Source organism: Bicyclus anynana, chromosome 15 (genome assembly GCF_947172395.1).
Source record: "Bicyclus anynana chromosome 15, ilBicAnyn1.1, whole genome shotgun sequence".
Classification (NCBI taxonomy): domain Eukaryota; kingdom Metazoa; phylum Arthropoda; class Insecta; order Lepidoptera; family Nymphalidae; genus Bicyclus; species Bicyclus anynana.
The window spans coordinates 10,040,147-10,063,830 of NC_069097.1; the positions used below are offsets into that span (position 1 = coordinate 10,040,147).

The 23,684-nt window shown below is 36.5% G+C and overlaps 2 protein-coding genes across 5 annotated transcripts in view; one reads left to right on the forward strand and one right to left on the reverse strand.

Annotated features, from left to right (window-relative positions):
• Positions 1-74: 74 nt before the first annotated feature.
• Positions 75-12,953, forward strand: LOC112043127 (N-alpha-acetyltransferase 60). Its single transcript, XM_024078407.2, has 5 exons — positions 75-250; positions 512-617; positions 1,825-2,056; positions 3,159-3,330; positions 4,328-12,953. Exons 1-5 carry the CDS (start codon positions 234-236, stop codon positions 4,542-4,544), a joined length of 744 nt encoding a protein of 247 aa, XP_023934175.1. The 5' UTR covers positions 75-233; the 3' UTR covers positions 4,545-12,953.
• The window catches only part of LOC112043147 (potassium voltage-gated channel protein Shab), an 81,433-nt gene continuing 70,537 nt past the window's right edge, over positions 12,789-23,684 (reverse strand). Inside the window, exons 5-13 of one of the 4 annotated variants that reach the window (XM_024078437.2) lie at positions 21,174-22,020; positions 20,342-20,466; positions 19,389-19,481; positions 18,310-18,387; positions 17,590-17,740; positions 16,722-17,050; positions 16,013-16,085; positions 15,455-15,594; positions 12,789-14,491 (exon numbers count right to left, since the gene is read on the reverse strand). In XM_024078437.2, the coding sequence (XP_023934205.1) occupies positions 14,393-14,491; positions 15,455-15,594; positions 16,013-16,085; positions 16,722-17,050; positions 17,590-17,740; positions 18,310-18,387; positions 19,389-19,481; positions 20,342-20,466; positions 21,174-22,020 (1,935 nt within the window). In that variant the 3' untranslated portion in view covers positions 12,789-14,392. Of the gene's footprint in view, positions 14,492-15,454; positions 15,595-16,012; positions 16,086-16,721; positions 17,090-17,589; positions 17,741-18,309; positions 18,388-19,388; positions 19,482-20,341; positions 20,467-21,173; positions 22,021-23,684 lie in introns of all 4 variants that reach the window. The other 3 variants (XM_024078436.2, XM_024078439.2, XM_024078438.2) reach the window with 3 other exon arrangements.

The following is a 23,684-nucleotide window of genomic DNA, read 5'->3' on the forward strand; positions in this document are numbered from 1 at the left end:
TCATGTTGGTCATGTCATGTAAACTGCCAAAATCAAACTTCAATTTCGTATAATGTCACTGTCAGTCTGTCAAAGCCAAAAGTCAAGTAAAGTCAATCAAATCAATTTGATATCATTGTAGGATTTTTATAAATTCGTATTTCTATTTCATGGAAAACGATAGGTTCTTGAAATGATAACTAGATTAATGGTGTGGAGTGTTTAGATGTTACTATTAATGGCAAAACTGCCGAATGGCCGGGTTTAGTTGGTAAGTGTTTACATTATTCTATGAGTACTCTATCTCGGACAAATTGACCAATTTATTATTGTTTGTATTTTCATTTCCTGCGACGATTTGTAATTGACCAAAATTGCTTACATTGGTAGCCAATATTCCTGTTAACGATTCTAAAGTGGGTTAGAATTGATTTAAAGTATTATAATCGAAACATCAAAATAAATATATAATAAATAATATACATGGTGCAGTTCTAAGAATATTTTTCGCGTACAACATTTATATTTGCAGGTACCTTTCTGAGGGCTTCCAAGTAATTATTGAGAAGTCGAAAGAGGCGAAATGTTCATTAAAAGATGTACAATTGCGTTTTTTGTGCCCTGATGATTTGGAAGAGGTAAAATATATTTATTTGTGCTGTCGAATTACCACATTAGTAATTACTGATTACACCCTAAGCTAGCACAGAACTTTTATTGGTATTACTTACAAAAACTAAACTTTTTTAGAAATTATTAAAAAGAAAAAACTTCAGCCCACCAACCTGCATTGATCCAGTCTGTTAAATGTAATTTGCATATTCCCTTTACTTTTTAATAAAGGTGCCTGTGTCCAACAGCACAACAAATAATCTGACAAATTATTTCTATTCATATGATTATTTTTCTATTTGCTAATAGACTTTTTTTCATCATTGTATCACACTAAAATGTGCTCAATTTTAATTTTAATCAGATCTGTATTGCAATACAGATTGAAGAGCTGAGGTACGGCCAGTTAGGTTTTATTTACACGAGCAGCAACTTGCCAGCTGGCGTTGGCAACATGCTGTAATGAACCTTGTAAATGAACCTTTAGCTGGTTATATATTTTAGTTGTTATCATTTGTTTATTCATTATGACTAGACTGCTGACTCATACTATCAGGCTCATGTCACTAATAGGACATTATACTTAGTAATTTCTTATATTATTAGCTCTATAGCTTTTACTATTTAAGTTTGTTAAGAATATTAGAATAGTTTAAACATATAGGACCCTCTACAAGTTGTTGTACTATAAATTATCAAAATTTAAATCTTTTTCAAAAATACATTCAATAGGGAGTATGTTTTTGTACAAGGAAATAGGGCTAAGGAAGAAGTAATGCACATAAGTCAAAGTGAAGCTTGACTAATCTAACATATAAAATTCTTGTGATGCAGTGTTACTAAATTCCTCTGGAATGGCTGGACCAATTTTTATTAAATTTTGTGCGCATACCGGCAGTGGCGTGCACTTCGTATATGCAAAAAGCACTGCCTACCCTAAGAACACAATACAAACCCATGTTGGACCACAGACCACATAGTTGGACAAATTACAACATACAGACCACATAATTTTTCCAATTTTTACTTAAAGTGCCCTACCCTACTTAAAAACCTTATGCACGCCACTGCATACCGGGTAGGTCTGAGAATCGGCCAACATCTATTTTTCATATATAAAAAAAAACTATTTTTTAAAAATAATGTACCTAGCTGACCTGACAAAACAGTGTTTGGTTAGTTAACAAAATACTTCATTATTTTTTTTAATTTGGCATTCCATACATATTCCAGGTAAGATCTTTATGTAGAGATTGGTTTCCGATAGAATATCCACAATCATGGTATGAAGACATCACGTCTTCCGAGAGGTTCTTTGCCCTGGCGGCAGTGTACAAGAGTCAGATAATAGGCCTCATAGTGGCCGAGATCAAGCCATATCTGAAACTGAATGCAGAGGACAGAGGAATACTTTCAAGATGGTTTGCATCAAAAGACACACTTGTGGCATATATACTATCTTTGGGTAATTATGTCCTTTACTTGTTTTACTTATTAATTTTAGTTTATACTAGCTGACGCCGCGCCGTAGGAATACGGAGAAGCCTATATATATAGCCTTCCTCGATAAATGGGCTATCTAACACTGAAAGAATTTTTCAAATTGGTCCAGTAGTTCCTGAGATTAGCACATTCAGTCAAACAAACAAACAAACAAATTCTTCAGCTTTATTATATTAGTATAGATAAGTTTTAAAAAGTTACACACAGTTTAATGTATACACACAATCGTTTATGCTGTGGCAGGTTTATTCCATTATGATTTTATGTTATTTCATGATCATATTTTTTTTCATTTTTATAACAATAGATTTACTCGTACTTATACAAGCAATAAATAATGAAATAAAATGTTGGTATTTAATTATAATAAAACTCATATAACATTACATAAATAGTTTATATAATACCAGATAAATATCTTGAAATTTTCTATAAAGATGATATGTAATTGTAAATTGATTATTATTATTCAAATGAATTAAACTCTCACGCCCAGTACAAAATAAATATATATAAAATGATGATTGTTATTATTATTATTTTTTTTTTACTCAAGTAAATATAGGTTTTAAAGTATGTAGGTATTCTGAGTACTCGTATATATCTCTCTTGCTATTTAATTTTCATTTGATAATTGTTTTCTTGTGTAGTTCGTCCATCAGGTGTACTTATTAGTAGGTGGTGCTGATGAATACATACATTGCTGGGGTTGTTTAAGGTTTATTTAAGGTGTTTATTTTAATTTGATAACCGTTGGCAGGCATAATTTGTACCGTCACTCAGACGAAGTATTTAAGTTTAATTTAACCACTGTTTTCAGATGTAGTTTGTTGATCTGTCCTTTAGTCATATTTAACTTGTATTTGAAAACTGTTTGCAAGTGTAGTTCGGCCGTACCGTCGCTCGGACGGTTTAATTTTTATTCGATAACAGTTTGTAGGTGTTAATCTTCATTCGATAACAGTTTGTAGGTGTTAGTTTTCATTTGATAAACCTTCGCAGGTGTAACTTTTTATTTGATAAACCTTCACAGGTGTTAACTTTCACTTGTTAACCGTTTGCAGGTGTGGTTCGTCCGTTCCGTCGCTCGGGCGTGGCGACGCTGCTGCTAGACGTGTTGATCAACCACCTGGCGGGCGCGCTGCCGCAGCCGCCGCACGAGCACCGCGTCAAGGCGATCTTCCTGCACGTGCTCACCACCAACACTGAGGCTATACTGTTCTATGAGAAACGAAGGTAAATATACCCAAGAACTAAATAACAAGCAGCACACTTTGGCTCCCCAGCAAAATACATGAGGGGTTTGGCGACCTGAACGGCCTGCTAAACGAGCTCGGCTGGCTGGAGTGACTCCAGCAGGGACAAACACCAGACAGATCTAAGCACAGCATCCAACGTAATGTCCAGTGCAAAAATGGCCCAGGAAAAAAAAGTTCAATCAAGTAGTAAACCTGCATTGGGCCAGCATGCTGAAGCCTAACCCCTCTCATTCTCAGAGAACTCAAGCTGAGCAGCCATATATGGATTGAAATTGATAATGATGAAATATTTCAACTGCCAGAGGCTAATCCTACAGTCCAACAGTTATATATATCACGAGGTGGTTTTGAGTTCTGGGTCAGGTTAAGGAATACTGATTTTCATTTTTTTAGAAATCTCCACTATAAATTCTCAGCCTGGAGTTGAGTTACATTCCCGTGTTGGTCAGATTGTTACAGATTCAAACAATACCTCCTTAGCAAGCTCAAACTGCATTAGGGCAGCATGGGGGTGGGGCTTGATCTGCAGTGGTTCATTAAAAAATAGGCCTCTATAAGTTTTTTGCAGGAGTTTCTTGCTGGTTCTTCTTAGCAGAATCTGCCTTCCGAACCGATGATAGATTCTTTACTAATAGTCTGAAGTTTCAAAAGTGCTTGTAATTGAAGCCTACTTGAAATAAATAAATTTTGAATTTTTTGAATATGACTATATAGGCTGATGAAGAATAAGAAAAAAAAATCATTGGCCGCACCAGTAATATATTATACCTATGCTAAGATTTTAGTAATTTTTGTCTTTTGCTCAAAAGATAAATTAAGTAAATAATATATATATATATATATTAATATAATATATGAGATAAATTAAATATAAAAGGTACATAACTTGGTATTAAATCTCTTGTATCTCAACTATTTAATGGTCCTACTAGACTGTTAGAAACTCTAATCTAGACAGACACTGTTCATTCCAGATTCAGGCTACACTCTTTCTTGCCGTACTACTATTCGATAAAAGGCCGCTGTAAAGACGGTTTCACGTACGTCTACTACGTGAACGGTGGTCACGCGCCGTGGGGTCTCTACGACTACGTCAAGTATGTGGCGCGCGCGGCGTGGCGCGGCGGCGGCCTGTACCCCTGGCTGTGGGGCAAGCTGCGCACGGCGCTGACCATCGCCTGGCACAGGTAGTGTACACACAGCGAACAGTTCATTATCCTGTTGAGTATTGCCAGCCAATGCCATTTATATACAAAAGATACCAACACTGTACTGTTTGTATCTATTCGACGGCATAGAAGTACCTAAACTTAAATTTATTTGGAACTGAAAGTCATACAGTTACAACGAGAGTAAACTATCTGTGAGTAATCGATTTTACGCGATAGAATAGTTTCAGTATTCGTAACTCAGTTGAAATCGTAGATTTTTTTCTAGCTATGGGGCAACGCTGACCATTACCTGGCACAAGTATAGTTGCCTGGCACAAGTATACTTGCCTGACACAAGTATACTTGCCTGGCACAAGTATACAGCAAACACTTGACAATCGCATTGAGAACTCCCATTTTGGCGTTTTAAAAGAATAGATAGAATTCACTACAGTGTATTGGATCCAAGTTCATTCCTACCTAACATATTCGATCGCGTAAAAGTATAAGGAATTGAAACAACACTTCTACGCATCACTATATATTTTTTCTTGTTGTAACTAGATGACACTCTTTCATGATACAAAATCAAGTTTAATTCTTTCCGTGCACGAATATGGTTAAAAACTCTTAACACAGTTGACCCTAGAGTTTCCTCTGACCATCTGATTCATGTAACCATCGTTTATTCTACGACTATTAATTCCAGTCAGTAAAATGACATTTCAGTGACAGTTGCACTTAACTATTATAGTGACATTTCAGTGACAGTTGCACTTAACTATTAAAATGACATTTCAGTGACAGTTGCACTTAACTATTAAAATGACATAAGTGACAGTTGCACTTAACTATTAAAATGACATATAAGTGACAGTTGCACTTAACTATTAAAATGACATATAAGTGACAGTTGCACTTGTCATTTTACTGACTGAAATTCATAATCGTAGAATAGCACAGGCAGTGTTACATAATGCATACCTACATCAAATACTTGACCATCGCATTGAGAATTGCCGTTTTGGCGTTTAAATACAAAAGATAGTATGCGACGCTACAGTGTATCGAATACAAGTTTGTATCTATTCGGTGGCGTAGAAGTAAACTTAAATTTATATGGCACTGTGAATAGATATCGATAATGGGGATGATGACTAGGTTTGAATATATTGATTTTTATGATACATTCGGGTAACAATGTTAACTAATTTATACATAAAAAACAAAGATTGTCTGAATATTTGCAAAATAAATGAGATTATAGAATTTCAAAATCTATTAAAAATATTTTATCGCAATTAGATGAAAATTCATACAGTTTTGGCTTCCTTACATTCAATGTGACATTTTTTAATATATGAACTATAAGCATAAACGCACAAATAACAAAGATATTAGTAATTTTGTTAGAACGCGCATACAAATCTAACGATCATTACATTGCCTATGACGTCATTAGTTCGAGCCATTTTGTATGGGGCGTTTTTCAGGGATCCGCGGCAGCGCCGCAAATCTGACCCTTTAAATCCCTGTAGCTCCGAAAGTAATGATCGCAGATACCCTGTTCCTTTTACAAAATTGCTTTACTATTAGTATACTCTTAATTTATATACAATTTAAAAAACTGTCATCATCCCTATAAATTTTACGCGATCGAATAGGTTCAATACTCGTAACTCAGTTGAAAGTTGAAACCCTAGAGATATTTCTGGCTATAGGGCAAGCTGCAGACAGCATTGACCATTGTCTGGCACAGTTACACAAGTATACAGCGAATGTGAACACTCGACCATTGTGTTGAGAACTGCCATTTTGGTGTAAAAATAGTATGCGACACTAAAGCTGAACCTGCCATAGTTTCCATTAAAGCTTTACTTTTAATTTACCCATTACGAGACGTAAAATTAATACCTAATATTAAATTAGGTATTAATTTATATTGACTATTTATAATGAACAGTTTCAAAACAGTAACCATAAAAGTAAACACATGCAATTTCAACATTCTTCTGGTAATATGCATCACATGTCAAGCTAATCGTTTTGACGGCCTCCTAAGGCTTTTTGACGGCGTCCGTGGTGCAGTGGTATTTGAGGTGGATTTACAAGACGCGAGATCCTGGGTTCAATCCCCGGCTGGGCCGATTGAGGTTTTTCTAATTAGTCCATTAGTTACCACCCTACCGACAAAGACGTACCGCCAAGCGATTTAGCGTTCCGGTACGATGTCGTGTAGAAACCGAAAGGGGTGTGGTATTTCATCCTCCTAACAAGTGAACCCGGTTCCATTTTAGATTGCATCATCACTTACCATCAGGTGAGATTGTAGTCAAGGGCTAACTTGTAAAGAATAAAAAAAAAACAACCCTTTACTCCCCAAATTTCTGTTACTGACACCACTTTCAGACTTTTGATTTAGCTGATTGGCACTAAGTCTGTGGTCAAAACTGCAGTTTTTGCCCTTGTACTATTATACTTCGCATATTAGCTATAGTGACGCATACTATGTGGTATTCCGCCATTTAGAAATATCAAACTATGTCAAAAAATCTCATGTTGAAATGCTTTTATCATGCTCTTAAATATTTACTCTCCAAGCATTGATTTCTTAATAAATCCATTCCATTTACATTGTGTAAAAATATAAATAAATTATAATTAACTGAACACTGATATATATACTTGATACATCTGTTTACAATTCACATAGTTGGAAATTTCTAAATGGTCATAATTTAAATAGAATAATTGTGAATTAGTAAACACTACAATAAAATAAAAATAACGTTGCTTTGTTGGCACATTGTTATTTCTTATAAGTACTGTTAATGTTCGACGAAAAATTAACTTCTAACTTTTACAAATCGACCCTAATATTAAATCCTAATGTAGATTAAGGTTAAGGCAATCAATCATGTGGCATCAAATTTCTATGACGGTATTTCCAAGTTAATAATTCATTTATTATTTCCATTATATCATAATAATAAATTCTCATGATTCAATTTTGACAAAAAAATAATAGATTAAAACTAACCAAAAATAAACTGAATGAAGATTAAATATTTTAATATCTTATAATTAACCTAATGCTAACCGATTTCGTTTAACCCTTATGCTTGTGTTGTCTCAAATATTTATGATATTTTTATTTAAATGATTTACTTAGTGCATAAAAGAGCATTATAGGCAAACCCCATAAAAGAGTCCTCTACATGATACAGGGGTCGTCGAGTACGAGAGCCCCGATATCTGACGTCATAACCGTCATATCCCCTGGACGTGGGATATGACGGTTTTTTAACTCACGATTTTGGGAGCGCCCGGATTGGTACACTCAGGCCAAAACACTCTTCCAGAACGACGCTTTAAGCCGGGACCCGAGTCTCTGAGGAGAGTCCCCCCATCTTTTATGCCTCTGCCTTCGGGCCCCATCAGGAGATGCTTCTGCGCTCGCCCAAACCCCCCGGTGACGCCGCTGAGGTCCCATTAAGGAGCCTACAGCACTAACACAATAAGAAAAAACAAAGGGTGCGAGGTACAACAATATAATTGACATTTAATGAATGAATGAAAAATGTGATTGGTACCCTCTCTGTAATACTTACCTCGACATTATTTTACATTATTACAGATCCCCACATCCCTTTACTTCGAAGGATTTGACGAGGATTGAATTATGACGTCTTTAGACACTTACCTACATATTTTTTCATATTTGTTATTTCTTTCCGCCGTCTAGAGAGACCATTATGCTAATGTCACAGAGGAATTGAGTAGGTTGCAAATTTAGCTTTGAATATTTATTAATATTATAATTGTGCACTGTTTATATTAAGTGCATTATTGCTTCCTTTCAATTGTCCATTGAACAAAAACGAATTTAATATGACAATTATACACGTATTCTTCATATAAATTATATTAATAAGTGAATTAATTGAGTAATTCGTAATACAGTAATATACATTCATACTAGGTATCTCATATTTTAAATCAAAACCCATATTCATCCAATAATGGCCAAGTCTCAAACCTAAAAAAAATATATAATACATCCTGGTTTAATTCTTATGATGGACCTAATATTATTATCATTTGTGATGGAACGATGTAGATTTAATTAATATAATAAATAAATAATTTGTATATGTAATTTAATTCATTAATTATTATTTATGATTTGTGTCAAGACGAAATCAATTTGCATTTTTCATTATTTTCGATGTTGATCTCACGCTATGAAAAACAATCGCAAAAATTTCAAAACACAACTTCCTGTCTTGAAATTTAATAAAGATAGATGGAAAACGAAATCAATTCGTAATCTAACTACCATTAGTGTCGAATTTGACAAATAGATTGTTTCTATCTCCAACGTCGCCGCTCACAATCTTATTACAAATATTTGCGTTTGATTTTATCTTTAAAATTCGGTTAGATATTGTTCATCACCCAATATCACATAGATTACACAGTATATAGATGTGACCTTGACACAAATTGAAAACTTTTAGATAGCATTTTTAAATATTATCGAGCAAACATTTTTTAAACTTCCAAGACCTGATTTGAAATCGGGAATTAAAAATTATTTCAAATTAACATTAAAAATATTAAAAATAGTCGTTATTAATAACAAAGATGCTATAACGTTAAATGTCTAGGTTAGATAAAATACTACTAAAAAGTCAAAACACCAAAGGTTTTCGAGATTGTAAATTTAAATACTCCAAATACCTAAATTAATGTTATTAAACCAAGTTTAGATGAAATGTTTCGAAAATGTTAAGATATTTCGCCTTAAATAAGGCGCCTTATAATGAGCTACCCTGCTGACTTATAAAATATTAATCTTCATATGCCAAAATTTAATCTGGCAACCACAACTATACTTTTTAATTTAAACAACAATGCTGCTTGACTTCAGAAATAAAAATATTATTATTGTAAATCATAATTCAATTACAAATCATCTCTATTTTTCCACTGTAACTTGCATAGCGTTCTTATTTGCACAGTTAAGCTACCTAATTAAAAAACTAACCAGACAATTATTTTACGATAGTATAAGAATTTATTACAATATTATATACAAGCTTGTTTGTACATATGTGTGTAATATGTAATTTGTGTGTATGTATTTTAGGATAATCTAATGTATTGTTTATTTGTTACATACATAAAAAGTAAAATATGTATATTTCAGTTGCATTTAGTAAATTGATAAATAATAATTAAAGTACACGCTTTACAAGCTGCACAAGATTGGTAAAATATCTAACAAAGATTTTTCCTGTGGTAAATTGTGGATGTAAAAAACATTCCTATAACCTATAAACACTTTAAATTTCAATATTTTAAAAAAACCTTTAAATTTCAAGATTAATATGTAAAAAGAGACCTCGATATTTGATAAAAAAAAACCTCGATATTTGATAAAAAAAAAACCCTGCATCATTAGAATTTTGTAAAAAAAAATGTAATATTCGGAAATCAAGTTCATAGATTTTGGAAAAAAAATACTTGAATAAAATGGATCAAAACGACGGATTTTACCTACTAATCTTACTAAAAAGAGCTTTTTGTTTAATTTTATTATTTGTTGTCAATGGCTATCAGAGTAAATTGTAGGATAACTTTAAAATATTTTGTTAAAAAGCAACATTAATAGAAAGTTTTGCCTAAGATAGCCTACTTTAATAATAGAGTGATGAATACTTAGTTTCTCTGAAGTTGCAATCGAATAAGTCACTATAAAGCCACAATAGAGCAGCAATATAAATAACAGTTATATTTGTGTATTCTATTTGTATTTTTTTTTATAAATACATAATATACTCGTTTAAGTAATATGATATATTACGTTTACGTTATCTATTTTTTATTTAACCAATATTTGATGTCAATTATATGTTTAAAACGAAAATATTTAGTTTAATATTTATAACTATTGTAAAAGATTTGCATCATTAATTAGCTACTAATGTTTTGATTAATTGTAAATAACTTTTATCACATCGGTAACGGCGTTTTCCAAAATATTCACAGAACATTTTTCTGAAATATATATTTCAGAAATGTTTTCATTTCAAAAATAATATAATTTTAGGAAATACTAATAAGATAAAATTGTCTAATATAATTTATTTCATTGTAAAATAGTTCTGCTTTATAAAAAATATTGCAACCGAATTATTATGACTAAATGGCTAATGCAGCCACATCACTTGTAGTTTATTGTTTCCGAATGATTTGTACATCTGTCTAGTGACCATCATACCAGCAAAGAAACATTTATTTGTTAGTAATACCTAATATTTGACTTATAAACCGGGAAGGTGGGGGGGCTAGAATAGACTTGATATCGGGAGCCAGGCCCTCCTAAGGAAATAATCCTAGATACGCCAATGATTACACAAGAGATGTGCAAAGGACAAATACGCTTGTCGCCTGCTCGTCACTAGCTCTCCTCTGTCGTAGTACCCCCCCACTCCACCGCGGACACTCAGACCAATTACAAATGGATCAGTATCGCACCTAAACCCACCAACAAAATTCTGTAATTTTTTGAAAGGGACGAGGTGAACTCACACATTGAAAATATTTAACATCAATATTCTGTGTCCTTACACTACACACAACTATAAATTTGATTAGCAGTACACTCACATTTAATTCTTACACAGACTAATAATTTACAGATCGCTTAGACTATATCCACAAAACATATACACAGGATATTAAAATTTTTAATCGATGTGTTGCTGTTCCGGCTGAAGATTGATTCTTTTTACTTTGTATTTATTGTTTTTATTATGATATAATTAACAAATTAACCGTAACTTTATCTTTTAGTAAACTACAAGTTGTTGACCGTTTTTTACACCATTCAAGTACACAAAAACACGACGAAAACGATTACAATAATGAAATATCATCTATTCTACAGCAACAGAAACAATTTATAAACGTATTAGATCGTTGAATCCTGATCTTTGACAGAGGGTTAATGTCTAGCGAGTCAGTCCTTTTGTAATTGGTCTAAGGCGGGCGAGGTCTGCCTTATGGGAAATGCCTGTAGATAAAGGCAGACCGTGCCTTCCAAATTATTTAAATATGCGCCAAATTATATATCCCGTATTTTCCGAGTTAGGTATTTAATATATTCCACAGGATCGATGTATATGCGATGATTACAAACTGTGATGTAAGTGTATCTAAATATTTTTAACTGGCGTTTCAACACAACACATACATTCTACTTATGAGATATCTACAAATACATGCAAAGTGTAATGTTCTGTTGTAAAGCATTTAGTGTGACGTCACGTTTTGCGCTTCATAGACAGTACACAGGCGCAGTTTGTGAATGTGTGGAGGTGCCGGTTAAAAATAATTTACATATTATTATACTGTACGATATTGGCAGGACGACACCATTATCAAATTTTTGTGATATTTTTTGGTACTCTAAGCTTTAAAACTAAAATTGATTTATTTTGGCTTCACGAATTTTATTAATCTCTGCTTAATTACCGTGAATCTTTCATCACCACTAACGATAAATTAAAAAAAAAAAACGAGTTATGGCAGCGAGGACTAACTTATATGTACAGTTTAGTGCCATGATTTTATGCCAAGACATTTTGAAGTAAGGTGCCTGTGTGTTCACAAATAAGATGTAATTTATAGGCTAACATAAATATATCGATATCCATTATTGTTAAAAAAATAATTGTAGCAATACACCTATTGGTCATTTGTGTAAGAAAACTTTTACATAATTCCTGTGCTAATGTACCAGTTTCTTTTTTATTTATTAATTAATTATTATTAATCCCCAAAACCAAAGTAAAGTTATCCTATATTCTTTCTCTTTAGTTATAAATAGAGCTGCAATTCGACTAACTCCGTTATCAACTAGTTCGGATGTCAATTTTAAATGACTAATTCGGACTATAGTGATGACTTATTCGGACGATAGTGATGTGTAAATGCTCTGTGCTTTAAGTTCCAGTTCTGAGTGCAGATTTATGCCAACTTGTGGTGCACAAGACCTGAGCAACTGTTTCATAGAAAAACTTTTTCTTGAAGCGCTGAGCATTTAGAGCACTGAGCAATTGGTGTTATGGAATTGGAATGCGATGCGGCTCTACCATGTTAAGTATTTTAGTGTTATATAACAATTAGTATTATTATTTACGGACCATGCTTACGCATGTCTTTTTTGTATTTATTTTTCATAAGATGAACCTATTTAATAATGATTCCAAATTTATTTCTTGTGACTTGAAACTTTTTATATTTTAATTTATTAACTTATTGTGTAATTCATTTTAAATTCACTGACATTTTTGTATTATTGGTAATGTAAGTTTATGTTAAACACATTATATAATTGAAAATTATTTCGCTTAAAAATAAATATCATTGTTGACTACTAGTATAACTTTTATTTTGAGCCTAAATACGTAGTAGTAAGGCCCAATTTACATTATCGAGAAATGGAACATAAGCGAATTTTAATATCAAAATTGTGCATTGCATAAAATACGTAGTAGATGTGAACCAAATAAGTGTGTGCACTTCTTTCGGATTCTCAAGAATCTCCGTAGGTACTGTATAAGTAGGTAAAGGCACTGAGGTGACGCCTCCTCAAGCAATCTCGTAAAGCGAGGCATCAGCCTCGTCACAACCGAAAGCATCTTACGGTTGTAGCGATAGGCATGAAAATTAAAATATGGATGGATAAAGCCGAGGTCCGAATCTCAAAGGAGACGCCCTTAAAGAGTTGTTCCGGCCATCTACTCTGCTTCTGCCTTTAAGCCTCATCAGGTGACGCTTTTGCGCTCGCCCAAACCCCCCGGTCACGCCGCTGAAGTCCCATTAAGGAGCCAACTGCATTTACACAATCAAAAAAGTTGATGGATAGATGGAGATGGAAAAATATTATATTAATACTTAATTAAAAAAGGATGTCTAATCTTTACGCTTGTACGAATATCAGAGTTTGTGTTATCGGAATTTATAAATCTTATTTGAGTTAAACCACCTACTATATAGAAATAAGTCGGGTTTTCCTTCCTGACGCTATAACTCCAGAACGCACGAACCGATTTCCACGGTTTTGCATTCATTGGAAAGGTCTCGGGCTCCGTGAGGTTTATAGCAAAGAAAATTCAGGAAAAATTTCAACAGAAAAGCGGGAAAATCTTTTTTCACATACAGCGCCATCTCTGATACATAGCATGTACTACAAACCAATATTGTAGGGGTAGGGGTAGTTGAAAGTTTACATCGGGTTTCACGCGGACGAAGTCGCGGGCGTTCGCTAGTTAATCTATAGAATCCAAGCTCTAAGACTCGGTCTTAACTATACATATATGATATACCTATAGATACGAACCGGTTTAAAGTCCTTAGAAAAAAAGTCAACAAAACTGCGGACATGAGTAAAAAAAATCAATAAAACAATCAAGTAACAATTTCAGAAAATCTTTAATTTTAATAATTGCTTCCTTTTTTTTCACTATGCTGTACAAACTATATTCGCTTAAATTAGAATTAGCAATTAATAATTGCACGTAAAAAAACTTAACAAATAGGTACTTTCAACTTTTCGATTGGAATGAACGATTATTACATTACGTAATATATTTTTTTTTCTATAATACAATATTTATAATAAACTCTACAAAATGAAAACCGTCTATCAACAAGCAGTCACAATCGCCCAATGATATGTTAAAATTATTTTTTATGTATTTTTTATTATTGCGTTCTAATTAATTATTATATTTTATCGTAGGAAATATGTATACCTACACGACTATGTCTATTCGCGCAAGGTGAGCGAGGGTGTGGCGTTATAGTCTTTATGTCCTACGTTACAAGGTTGCTTCTATCTGTCGCACTGCCTTTATGGTTTTGACTCTTGAAGTCTTTGAGGCGAATCGGCGAGGATTCGCTACCTGAGTCTCCCTGAAATACAAAAATACTTGTTTTTAATAATGCGAGCTATACAGAATTAAGAGCCGTGATAGCCCAGTGGATATGACCTCTGCCTCCGATTCCGGAGGGTGTGGGTTCAAATCCGGTCCGGGGCATGCACCTCCAGCTTTTCAGTTGTGTGCATTTTAAGAAATTAAATATCACGTGTCTCAATCGGTGAAGGAAAACATCGTGAGGAAACCTGCATACCAGAGAATTATCTTAATTCTCTGCATGTGTGAAGTCTGCCAATCCGCATTGGGCCAGCGTGGTGGACTATTGGCCTTATCCCTCTCATTCTGAGAGGAGACTCGAGCTCAGCAGTGAGCCGAATATGGGTTTATGACGATACAGAATTATCTAGTCATAGTTTTTGAGCAGGTAATTCCACTTCAACTATTTATTTATAATGCTCTGCTTTCATTTTGCATACCACCAGTGGCGTAGCGCGCCTTAGAGCTACCCTTTATCAAAAAAGTTGGGGGCTCACAAAAGAAGCTCGCTCAATATAAATATGACAGTGACTTGACCTATGTAGGATGTTTCCAACTTTTGGGCGTACGCTTAACCAGGGAAAATTAAAAAAAGAGAATTTGGATTACCTACATTTTACTTATTTTTGCTTTACTCAAGTAAGGGGCTCGGGGTAGTCCAGGGGCCCCGTATCTTTGATACGGCTGATAGGGCGGTAGCTATGCATATTATATACTTATAATAGAACATAGCTGAAAGGTCAATAACGAGATACAGGGGGACAATTGTGTAACTTTGATTTGATTGATTTGATGTTTTTTGACTATGTTTCATGAAATCAAGCACATGAGGACATCAAGCTGGTTGCAGAGAGCCACTGGATGATGGCAGTTCGAGACCTTTTTGTTTGGAAGTCCATGCAAGGGGCCTATGTCCAGCAGTGGACGTCCATCGGTTGTTAATGATAATGATGACACTTACGTTAGCACCAAGTGAAGTCGTCTCTTGTAGGAGTAGTTCGCTGTCAGTGCCCCGGGACTCTTTGTTCTTCAGTATGGAGCGAGAGCGCGAATCGCTTTCAAGGGGCCAGCCGCCGCCACTGCGTTTGTTGCCGTTCTTACCTGATTAAACATAGCATTAGCATTTAAGGCTTTTTTAAAGGGGTTATGATAATATATTATGTATGTTAAAATGGACACGATCTGTTTGATATTATTGGGAGAATAACTTTTCCAAGAGTTTCAAACTCTGACGGTCTTGTTTATAAACATGGACTAGGATTAAACCTCAAATTATTTCAAAGTAAAGTGAAGTTTAAACAGTGATTAGGACTACTTTACTTTTCCAGGTTTATTAATATGGTAAAGGAATTAATAAATGTTAATTACAAGTGAATGTCTATCAACACCTTCAGGATTCAAGTTCATCAGGATTCTAGGATAAAATTCGCCCTTAATATAGTCATATTCTGGATTGGATATGGTCTAGTTGCATATTTCTATTTTCTCTATTAGGGGAAGTATATGAATCCAATCTTACCAAATAGAATGTGATGATTGATAATCCTCGTTGCTATTCCTCTCGGCGGTTTCTTCTCCTCCTCCGACCATTCCTAGAACATGTGCTAGTTATTCAGCAAATTACAAGGAAACTTTCAAGGCAATTTATGATAAATTGCTATAGTTGCATGCAGATAGGATACGGATCATTCAAAGTCAACATGCAGAGATATTATAACACGAGGACGAAAATTAAACATTTATATACACACGGATCAAACTAAAGCGCCTCGTTCACGAGATAATATTCCATGAAATCTTAGATCATACTATCAAGGGTACATAAGTAGAGTTTGACTAATGAAAGTAGACTGAAATTGCCCGGCAATAAACAAAAGTAGAAAGGCATTCTCAAAATTATACTGCAAATGCAATTAAATTTTTTTGAAGTGATAACTTCTTATGGGAAACCGCTTCGTAACGTAACGCGTTACAGCGCCACTCTGTCTAGCTTTCCTTTCTCTCACGAAAATGGCAGCAAGTTTAAGTTATTACTTCTGTCGAGACACACGTTTTTTTTTGACGAGCGATTTTAGTCTATTCTTTTGATAGCCATGTTTGATAAACATGTTTAAGTTGCAGTATCGTGGACGGCGCACTTTAGGACAAGGACGGGCAAGGATATTCAGTAGCCGTCGATTACGCGCTTCCAATGGTCCGGCTCGGAACAAACTGCAGCGGTCACTGACCTGTTGAAAACGCGCTTTTCTGTGTTTGGGCTTGGCGTCGTCGGCGGCGGCGGGCGAGTCATCAGTCGGTTGCGGGAGGTCGCAGCACGAGGCGTCGGGTCGCGCCGCGTCGCCGCAAGCCACGCCCGACAGGCTGCCCTGGGACCCGCGCGGGGAGCCCCCGGCCTGCGAACCTTTCGCACACAAAATGTCCCCCGAGGCGCTCTTGCGCACACCGTTAAAGTCCGCCGACACCCCGCCCCCGCTCACCCCCGCCCCGCCACCGCCGCTACCGTCCAACGGATTCACATACAAGTTTGACGAGTCGTTCTCGCACGTGATGTCGCCCTCTGAAGGAAAAGGGTGCGTAAGGCATGATGCAAATGTATCTGCAACGTAAGACATACACGCATATGGAACCGCGTCACGCACTCGCTTCGATGGTAACGGACAGAACAGAGGAAAGTTTGCTACTGACTGATAGAATGGGATTGAAAATTGAACAATATCAACAGTATTTAAAATAGATGCATTTAAGAGACAAGGTACGAGTACATACATTAGGCACCGGCATATAACTTGTAAAAAATAGGAAAGCATTAACAGTAGCTAGGTATATAAACATGTTATGTACCAAGTAGATATATTGTGAATGAAAATGATTGAATGTGATTTTTAATAACATTATGTTTATTATAAACTTCGCCAAATCGCTTTTTACGCTATAGTATAAATATCTAAATGGTGCTTATCTTTACTTGGTGCATGGCATATTATTAGGCTACAATTACATAGTGTTTAATATACACACGGTGCAATGATAAAGACAGTAACTAAGTAACAGTAAGAGGAAAAGAGATGGGTATAAATGGGTTAGGTTTATACGTACCAGGGCTGTCAAGACTATTGGGGGTTGCTTCAGGCAAGGCCCGCGGCGCGGGGTGTCTCTGTAGGCAAGCGAGCTCTACACAAACTGGCTGCCGAAGGTCCGAAGTCGCCATTGGCATTAGTTGCTCAGCGTCTATAAACTCCTTATAACCCTACACAAACACGATATCAATTAGTTCACTTCCTAAACTTACTATTTAGGTACTACACTACTTATATACAATATTTATACCTATTCAAGTACCTAAATAACCTAAAACTTAACGTTTGTATCTCAACCAAGTTGAGCTGAATATACTATCTAGGAACTCTACATTGTGTCAGTGAAATTAAAAAAAAATTGTCGCTGAAGCACCTACCTTGTAATATAAGTATTTTTTTTTAAATCAAATAAGTACGCGCTACATACAATCTAAATACTGATAACTATGTAATACCTATAAATACATTTCTATTTTTTTTTTATATAAATTAACTAAAAATGTTCAATAAAAATCCGCAACCTTCAAAGCCTCCATAATATAACTTTCGCTGCAATATAAATTAAAAATAATGTAAATGAAATAAAGCAACACGTTACTTACGGATTATGCTGAAGGTAACTTTAAATAGGTATAATAATTAATAATTATGTTAACGCAAAGGAAACAAAACTTGAATTAGTATATAATTTGGCAATCTTCCAACACACATATTCAATCGTGCGTTAGTGATTTAGTACCTTGAAAGTGCAAAAACAACATTCAAATTCAGAAGGCAGCTGATCCAAGTCAAGCTGTTTTTCAGCCATCTTCTTTTCCTAGAAAAAGAGAAAATATTAGTGGTTACTATATTAGACTTATCGAATAAAATGATGTTAATGTTAACAACCGTTACTAAACCAGATGAAACACTATGTCGATGTTAATAAGTTAAGGATAAGTTAAACTAGTGCTGCCATAGCTTGGCAAGTTTGTTGATGACACTCCCATGATATGCGGGCGAAGGGGTGGGAAGGACTGCGCGGGTATGAAGTCGGGCGCGAAGGCATCGTTGCCCCCTCCCGGCCCGGGCGGACCATCGGGAGTGCTACGAACGAACTTGCCAAGCTATAGATGTGAAATTTTTGTAAATCGTTAGAGGCAGTAGCTTCGCAATGAAATGTTAAGAAATGCCAAAGCGCTTCGTTCACGAGAGACCATGAATTCCCAATAGTAGATACAGTAGAATTATTATACCAAGTAACACAGAAAAGTATTTAAAAAGTGCTAGGCACTTAAAACAAATTTGGCTTCATGCTTTTTTGATATGTGGCCGTGGTCGAGTTAGATAAACAATTTACATCTTCTGAAGAACTTCTGAACGGATTTGAATGCACAGTTCGTTTTATATAAATCAAGTACCAATATTAAAACAATTGAACAATTGTCACCAAGAAAATTATGGGTTGAGAGGTTTTAAACGGTTGTATAAATACAAGCGTTTAAAAATGCTTGCCATGTTTTCGTGAAATTTTACTTCTTTTGACAGATTGATCTGATATTCGGTACACATCTTTAGTTATGATGACAATATATTTTAATGTATTCAGAATGCTATTTAATACGGCCACATGTTATTTCACAATTTTCTCAATTTGATACCCATATTGTAACCTTAAAGATATTATTTAATTCTATGAAACTATCAATTTCATTGGTCTGTCATTGGTCCTTCATTGGTCTTTCATGAACAATATTTAGAATATTATACGAATTATGCAATTAACACTAAATGTTTGGTGAAGCGATAGCCACCCATGATTGAGATGAAGTGTCTTACTGGTGTCGGGTCAGGATTAATGAGCAAGCGTTTCTCCGGCGTGTCGAAGCCTTCACTTGAAAAGCGGCGTTCCTTTTTAGGACTGCTCTGAAACTACATCCTAACGTGTTAATCATAGTATACAATTTTGCTTATTTTAAGTACGGATCTCTATTTCTGCTATTCAGTATTGTTTACGTACGTACCACGTAAGTCTTATGACAATTTGTATGGATTGACGTTCCATATATTTTTGGGCTCTTTTTAATAGTGCCGGCCAACAAAAAAAAAAGTGGAAGAATCGTTAGGCCTTGCCTTTTGCTGCTGGGTTCAGAGTAATCCTACAACTTTTGTGCCATATTGGCTTTTGCTCCAAATGGCTTGTTCTAAAAATTCGTGCCATTTTTTTTTTTGTTGGCCGGCACTTTCAAAATGGGCGCAAAATGTATAATCTTCTAAAGAATTAAGTAATAGGTAAACCGATTATATTGAATTTTTCATTAAGTTGTTATCCCTTTTGTCTTGACAGGTAACGTAGTTACCAAGTACCTATTATTTTAGGCACACCCTATTTTACTTTAATTTTCATGATTACCTATCTATCTAAGTATTTAGATATAGTAAGATATACATAATCGCTATAATGTTTATTTGCTGCAACACAATATTCGTTATAATGGTGCCGGGAAATTCAGCGAATAGCTTGTACAAAACTAAAATGAGTTAAGCATCATTGATGTAAGTGCAAGTGACGGTACAGCTTCGTTCATTACGTAGGTACATATATTATGCATGTATTTATTGCATTGTATACTGCAATAAATATAATAAAAGAACCGCAATTTAAAATACAAGCCAAACTAGATTTGCTTATGAGGCACCAGAGGAAATTACATGATTAGGTAGGTACCGTGGTATGGTATTCAAAAACACATTACTTACTGAGGCACTCGGCCACTTAATGTAGTTCTCACCTGAATATTGTCAGCAGTCTGAGGTATCCTATTGCCAATAGAGTGTTCGTACTGTTTGGCGCAGCCAGTGGTCGCCGGCGCTTCGCCATCCAGGCTAGAAGCGTCCCCTTGCGACAGGTTGTGTCCTGGAGACACATACCATCTTAAGTAGCAACGTTGCCGTCCTGTCCCCCACTCATTTCCATTAAGCGCTCACATTAAGTACCTACATATTATCGTACATAATTAAACGATAGAACAAATGAAGCGGCGTGAACAACACAACACACATTCCACACGAACAGTCTAATAGATCCAGCGTTCTCCGGATACACACAACGTACAGTCCACAGAAGAAATGAGTGTTAGTTTTATGAAGCGTTAGGCTTACGCTGACAATGTAATCGACCTTAGATAAAGTGTCTTCGCCGCACATCGCTAGCTACACGCGACGCGGACCCGACCCCGAGCTACGGACTTAACAATAAGGGGTCGAGTGGACGACTGTGCGACAGTAGCGAGTTGCTCATCTGGCGTCGTCTCTCGCCTCAATGAGGACGCACTTGTCACCTGAAGACAATGAACAAAACACTCTGATACACCTCTTTGGAACGAGCGAGTGAATATAGCTGTAGCTGCGATGTAACGTGATTCTGTCTGATTTGAGTATGCCTGCGAGTCCGGAGAGCTAACGATGCGTCGTGCACGCGATAACATCCATCGCATTCACCAACACTAACGAGTCGGGCATTGACATACGGGTAAGGCATGCGTGCACAAGGTGAAGAGTTACGTACGAGCAGGACACATGACATGGAGAAGCAATAGGCGCGAGGAGGGCGATGCTACTGACCTGTGTCCACTATGACGTCGATGAGGTCCATGCTCTTGGCGAACGCGTCGCGCAAGTTAATGTGGTGGAAGGAGACGATGGAGCCCTCGCGCTTGGCGCGCTCCAGCGCCTCGCGCCGCTTCAGCGCCTTCTCGCGGCGCATCTGATTCTTGTAAAACTCGGCGAAATTGTTGACGATTATAGGGATGGGTAACGCAATTACCAACACGCCGCAGATACAGCAAACTGAGCCGATGACCTTGCCCAACGGGGTCGTGGGGTAAATGTCACCGTATCCGACTGTGGTCATGGTGATGCCGGCCCACCAGAACGTTTCCGGTATAGAGATAAATTTAGTCCCCGGCTCTTCTTTTTCGGCAAAGTATGCCAGCGAAGAAAATATGAGCACTCCCATCGCGAGGAACAACATGAGCAGGCCGAGCTCTTTGTAAGAGTTCCGGAGCGTGAACCCGAGCGACTGCAAGCCGGTGGAGTGGCGGGCGAGTTTGAGGATGCGCAAGATCCGCATGATACGAAAGATTTGTACTACACGGCGCACATCTTGGAACTGGTCCGTCGCGTTTTTGTTAGTTTCGAGCAGAAAGAGAGACACGAAATACGGCAATATCGCCAACAGATCTATCACGTTAAGTCCTCCCTTGAAGAACTTCCACTTATCCGGCGAGGCGCTAAACCGCAGCACGTATTCGAGCGTGAACCACGTGATGCACACGGCTTCGACCATGGCCAGCTGCGGGTTGTCCATGGGCGCGCCCTTGTCGTCGTACACTTGCATTTGCGGAATGGTGTTGAGAGTGAGCCCTATCGTGGACAGCACGATGAAGAGGATCGAGATCACCGCGATCACCTGCAAGCATGCACGCAGTGAGCGAGCGCCCGCCACACGCGCGGCCGGTGGCCAAGTGGCAACTGCTCGGTGAGTGTACAACTGTTCATGTGACTAGACGGATATGTGCCGTGTCTATACAAATGTAACAAGTTTTGTACAAGTAACAATTCATGTAAGAATAAGTAAGTATGTAAGAAGTAGTATAGATATGTAAGTATTTACAGTTTTAGTACCTATAGGTAAATTTATAAAGCCAATATATTTAACAGTCAGTAGACAATTAACTTAAAATTAATGCACAATTTTGGTGTAGAAATAACATCTATTGGTGTAATATTGTTAGTAGTGTTGTGTGGTCGAGGTGTTAGAAAGTAAAATAGGTAAATGTACACGATGAACGGACGTGCGTTAGTGCGAGATGCCATGTCACGTGGGGAGCGGACGGCGGAACGCGCGTCCGTCCATGGCCCGCGTCGGGTTAGTCGGGTCAGTACGTCGAAGCGGAAGCGCTGGTGGGTATCAGGGCGGGAGCGGCGGGAGGGAGAGGTGCGCGGCGCCGGGGAGCGACGCTCAGCCGTGGTGGGGCGCCGCGCGGGCGCGGGTCGCGCACTGCGGACTGCGGTCCGCAGGGCGCCGCCTCCGTCCCGTGCGGCGCCGCACGCGGGCCGCAGAGCGCCGCCGGCAGCGGCTGGTCACATCGCGTAAGCCCATCCCATTGCGACTTTTTGCGACAACAATTAAGCTTTGTTTTATAAAATACTGCTCTCATTCTGAGAACTATCCACGCGGCTGTGAACATTAAGACATATTTGTAACAAGTATTTAAATGAAACACGAGACGCTCGCCTCCAAATTACGAAGAAAATTAAATTAAAATAATACAATAAATAAGTAAGAATACAAAAATATACATAAAGAGCGAAAAGAAAATTTAAGCAGCTTTAAGAAATAGGTAAGAGTAATATTTTGTTACCATACATGCTTCTAAAACATGTATCATTTTTCGATTTTTGATTAATAAGTTTAAACAACTATTTTTGTGTTTTCGATTTCATTGACTACTAAAGATGTAGAAGTACTTATATCTAACTATCTATATTTATAATTGAAATAAGAAAGTATCATAATCGTCTGCTATTTTATCATATCTATGAGTATATATTAGTTTATATCCAAACACATATAAACCATCTTAGATACCTACAGTTATCTATACTTATAATAAATCTGTAGAGAGGTCAATTCAGTAGACACATGAAATATATTTCCAAAATAACTATCAGGAGGTGATTAGTGATCGATACTGATGCCAAAAATGGAATCAATAAAATTTGTGTCTGTCTGTCTGTCTGTATGTTCGTTATAGAAAGAAAAACTATTCGAAGGATTTTAACGAAACTTGGTACAATTTATTCTTGATACTGGACAGGTTATAGTAGGTAAACTTATCATTAGGCTACGATCAATAGAAGCAGAGCAGTGAAGGGAAATGTTGGGAAAACGGGAGAAGTTACTCCATTTTTTAAGCTTCGCTTAAAAAAGCTTAGGGGTAGGGTAGGGGTTTGGTATGTATAGTGTAGGAGTAGGTTAGGGGTAGGGTTGAGTCCCTATTCATCCCTTGTATGGAAGGGTAGCTTTAGAGTGGGAGTAGGGTAGGGTAGTAGTAGGGTTTCACACGGACG

What these genes read in the sequence shown, in the direction of transcription:
- LOC112043127 (XM_024078407.2), top strand. An exon ending in GCCCTGATGATTTGGAAGAG is followed by an intron (nt 618 to 1,824) that starts GTAAAATATATT and finishes TACATATTCCAG; the next exon opens with GTAAGATCTTTATGTAGAGA. An exon ending in GGCATATATACTATCTTTGG is followed by an intron (nt 2,057 to 3,158) that starts GTAATTATGTCC and finishes AACCGTTTGCAG; the next exon opens with GTGTGGTTCGTCCGTTCCGT.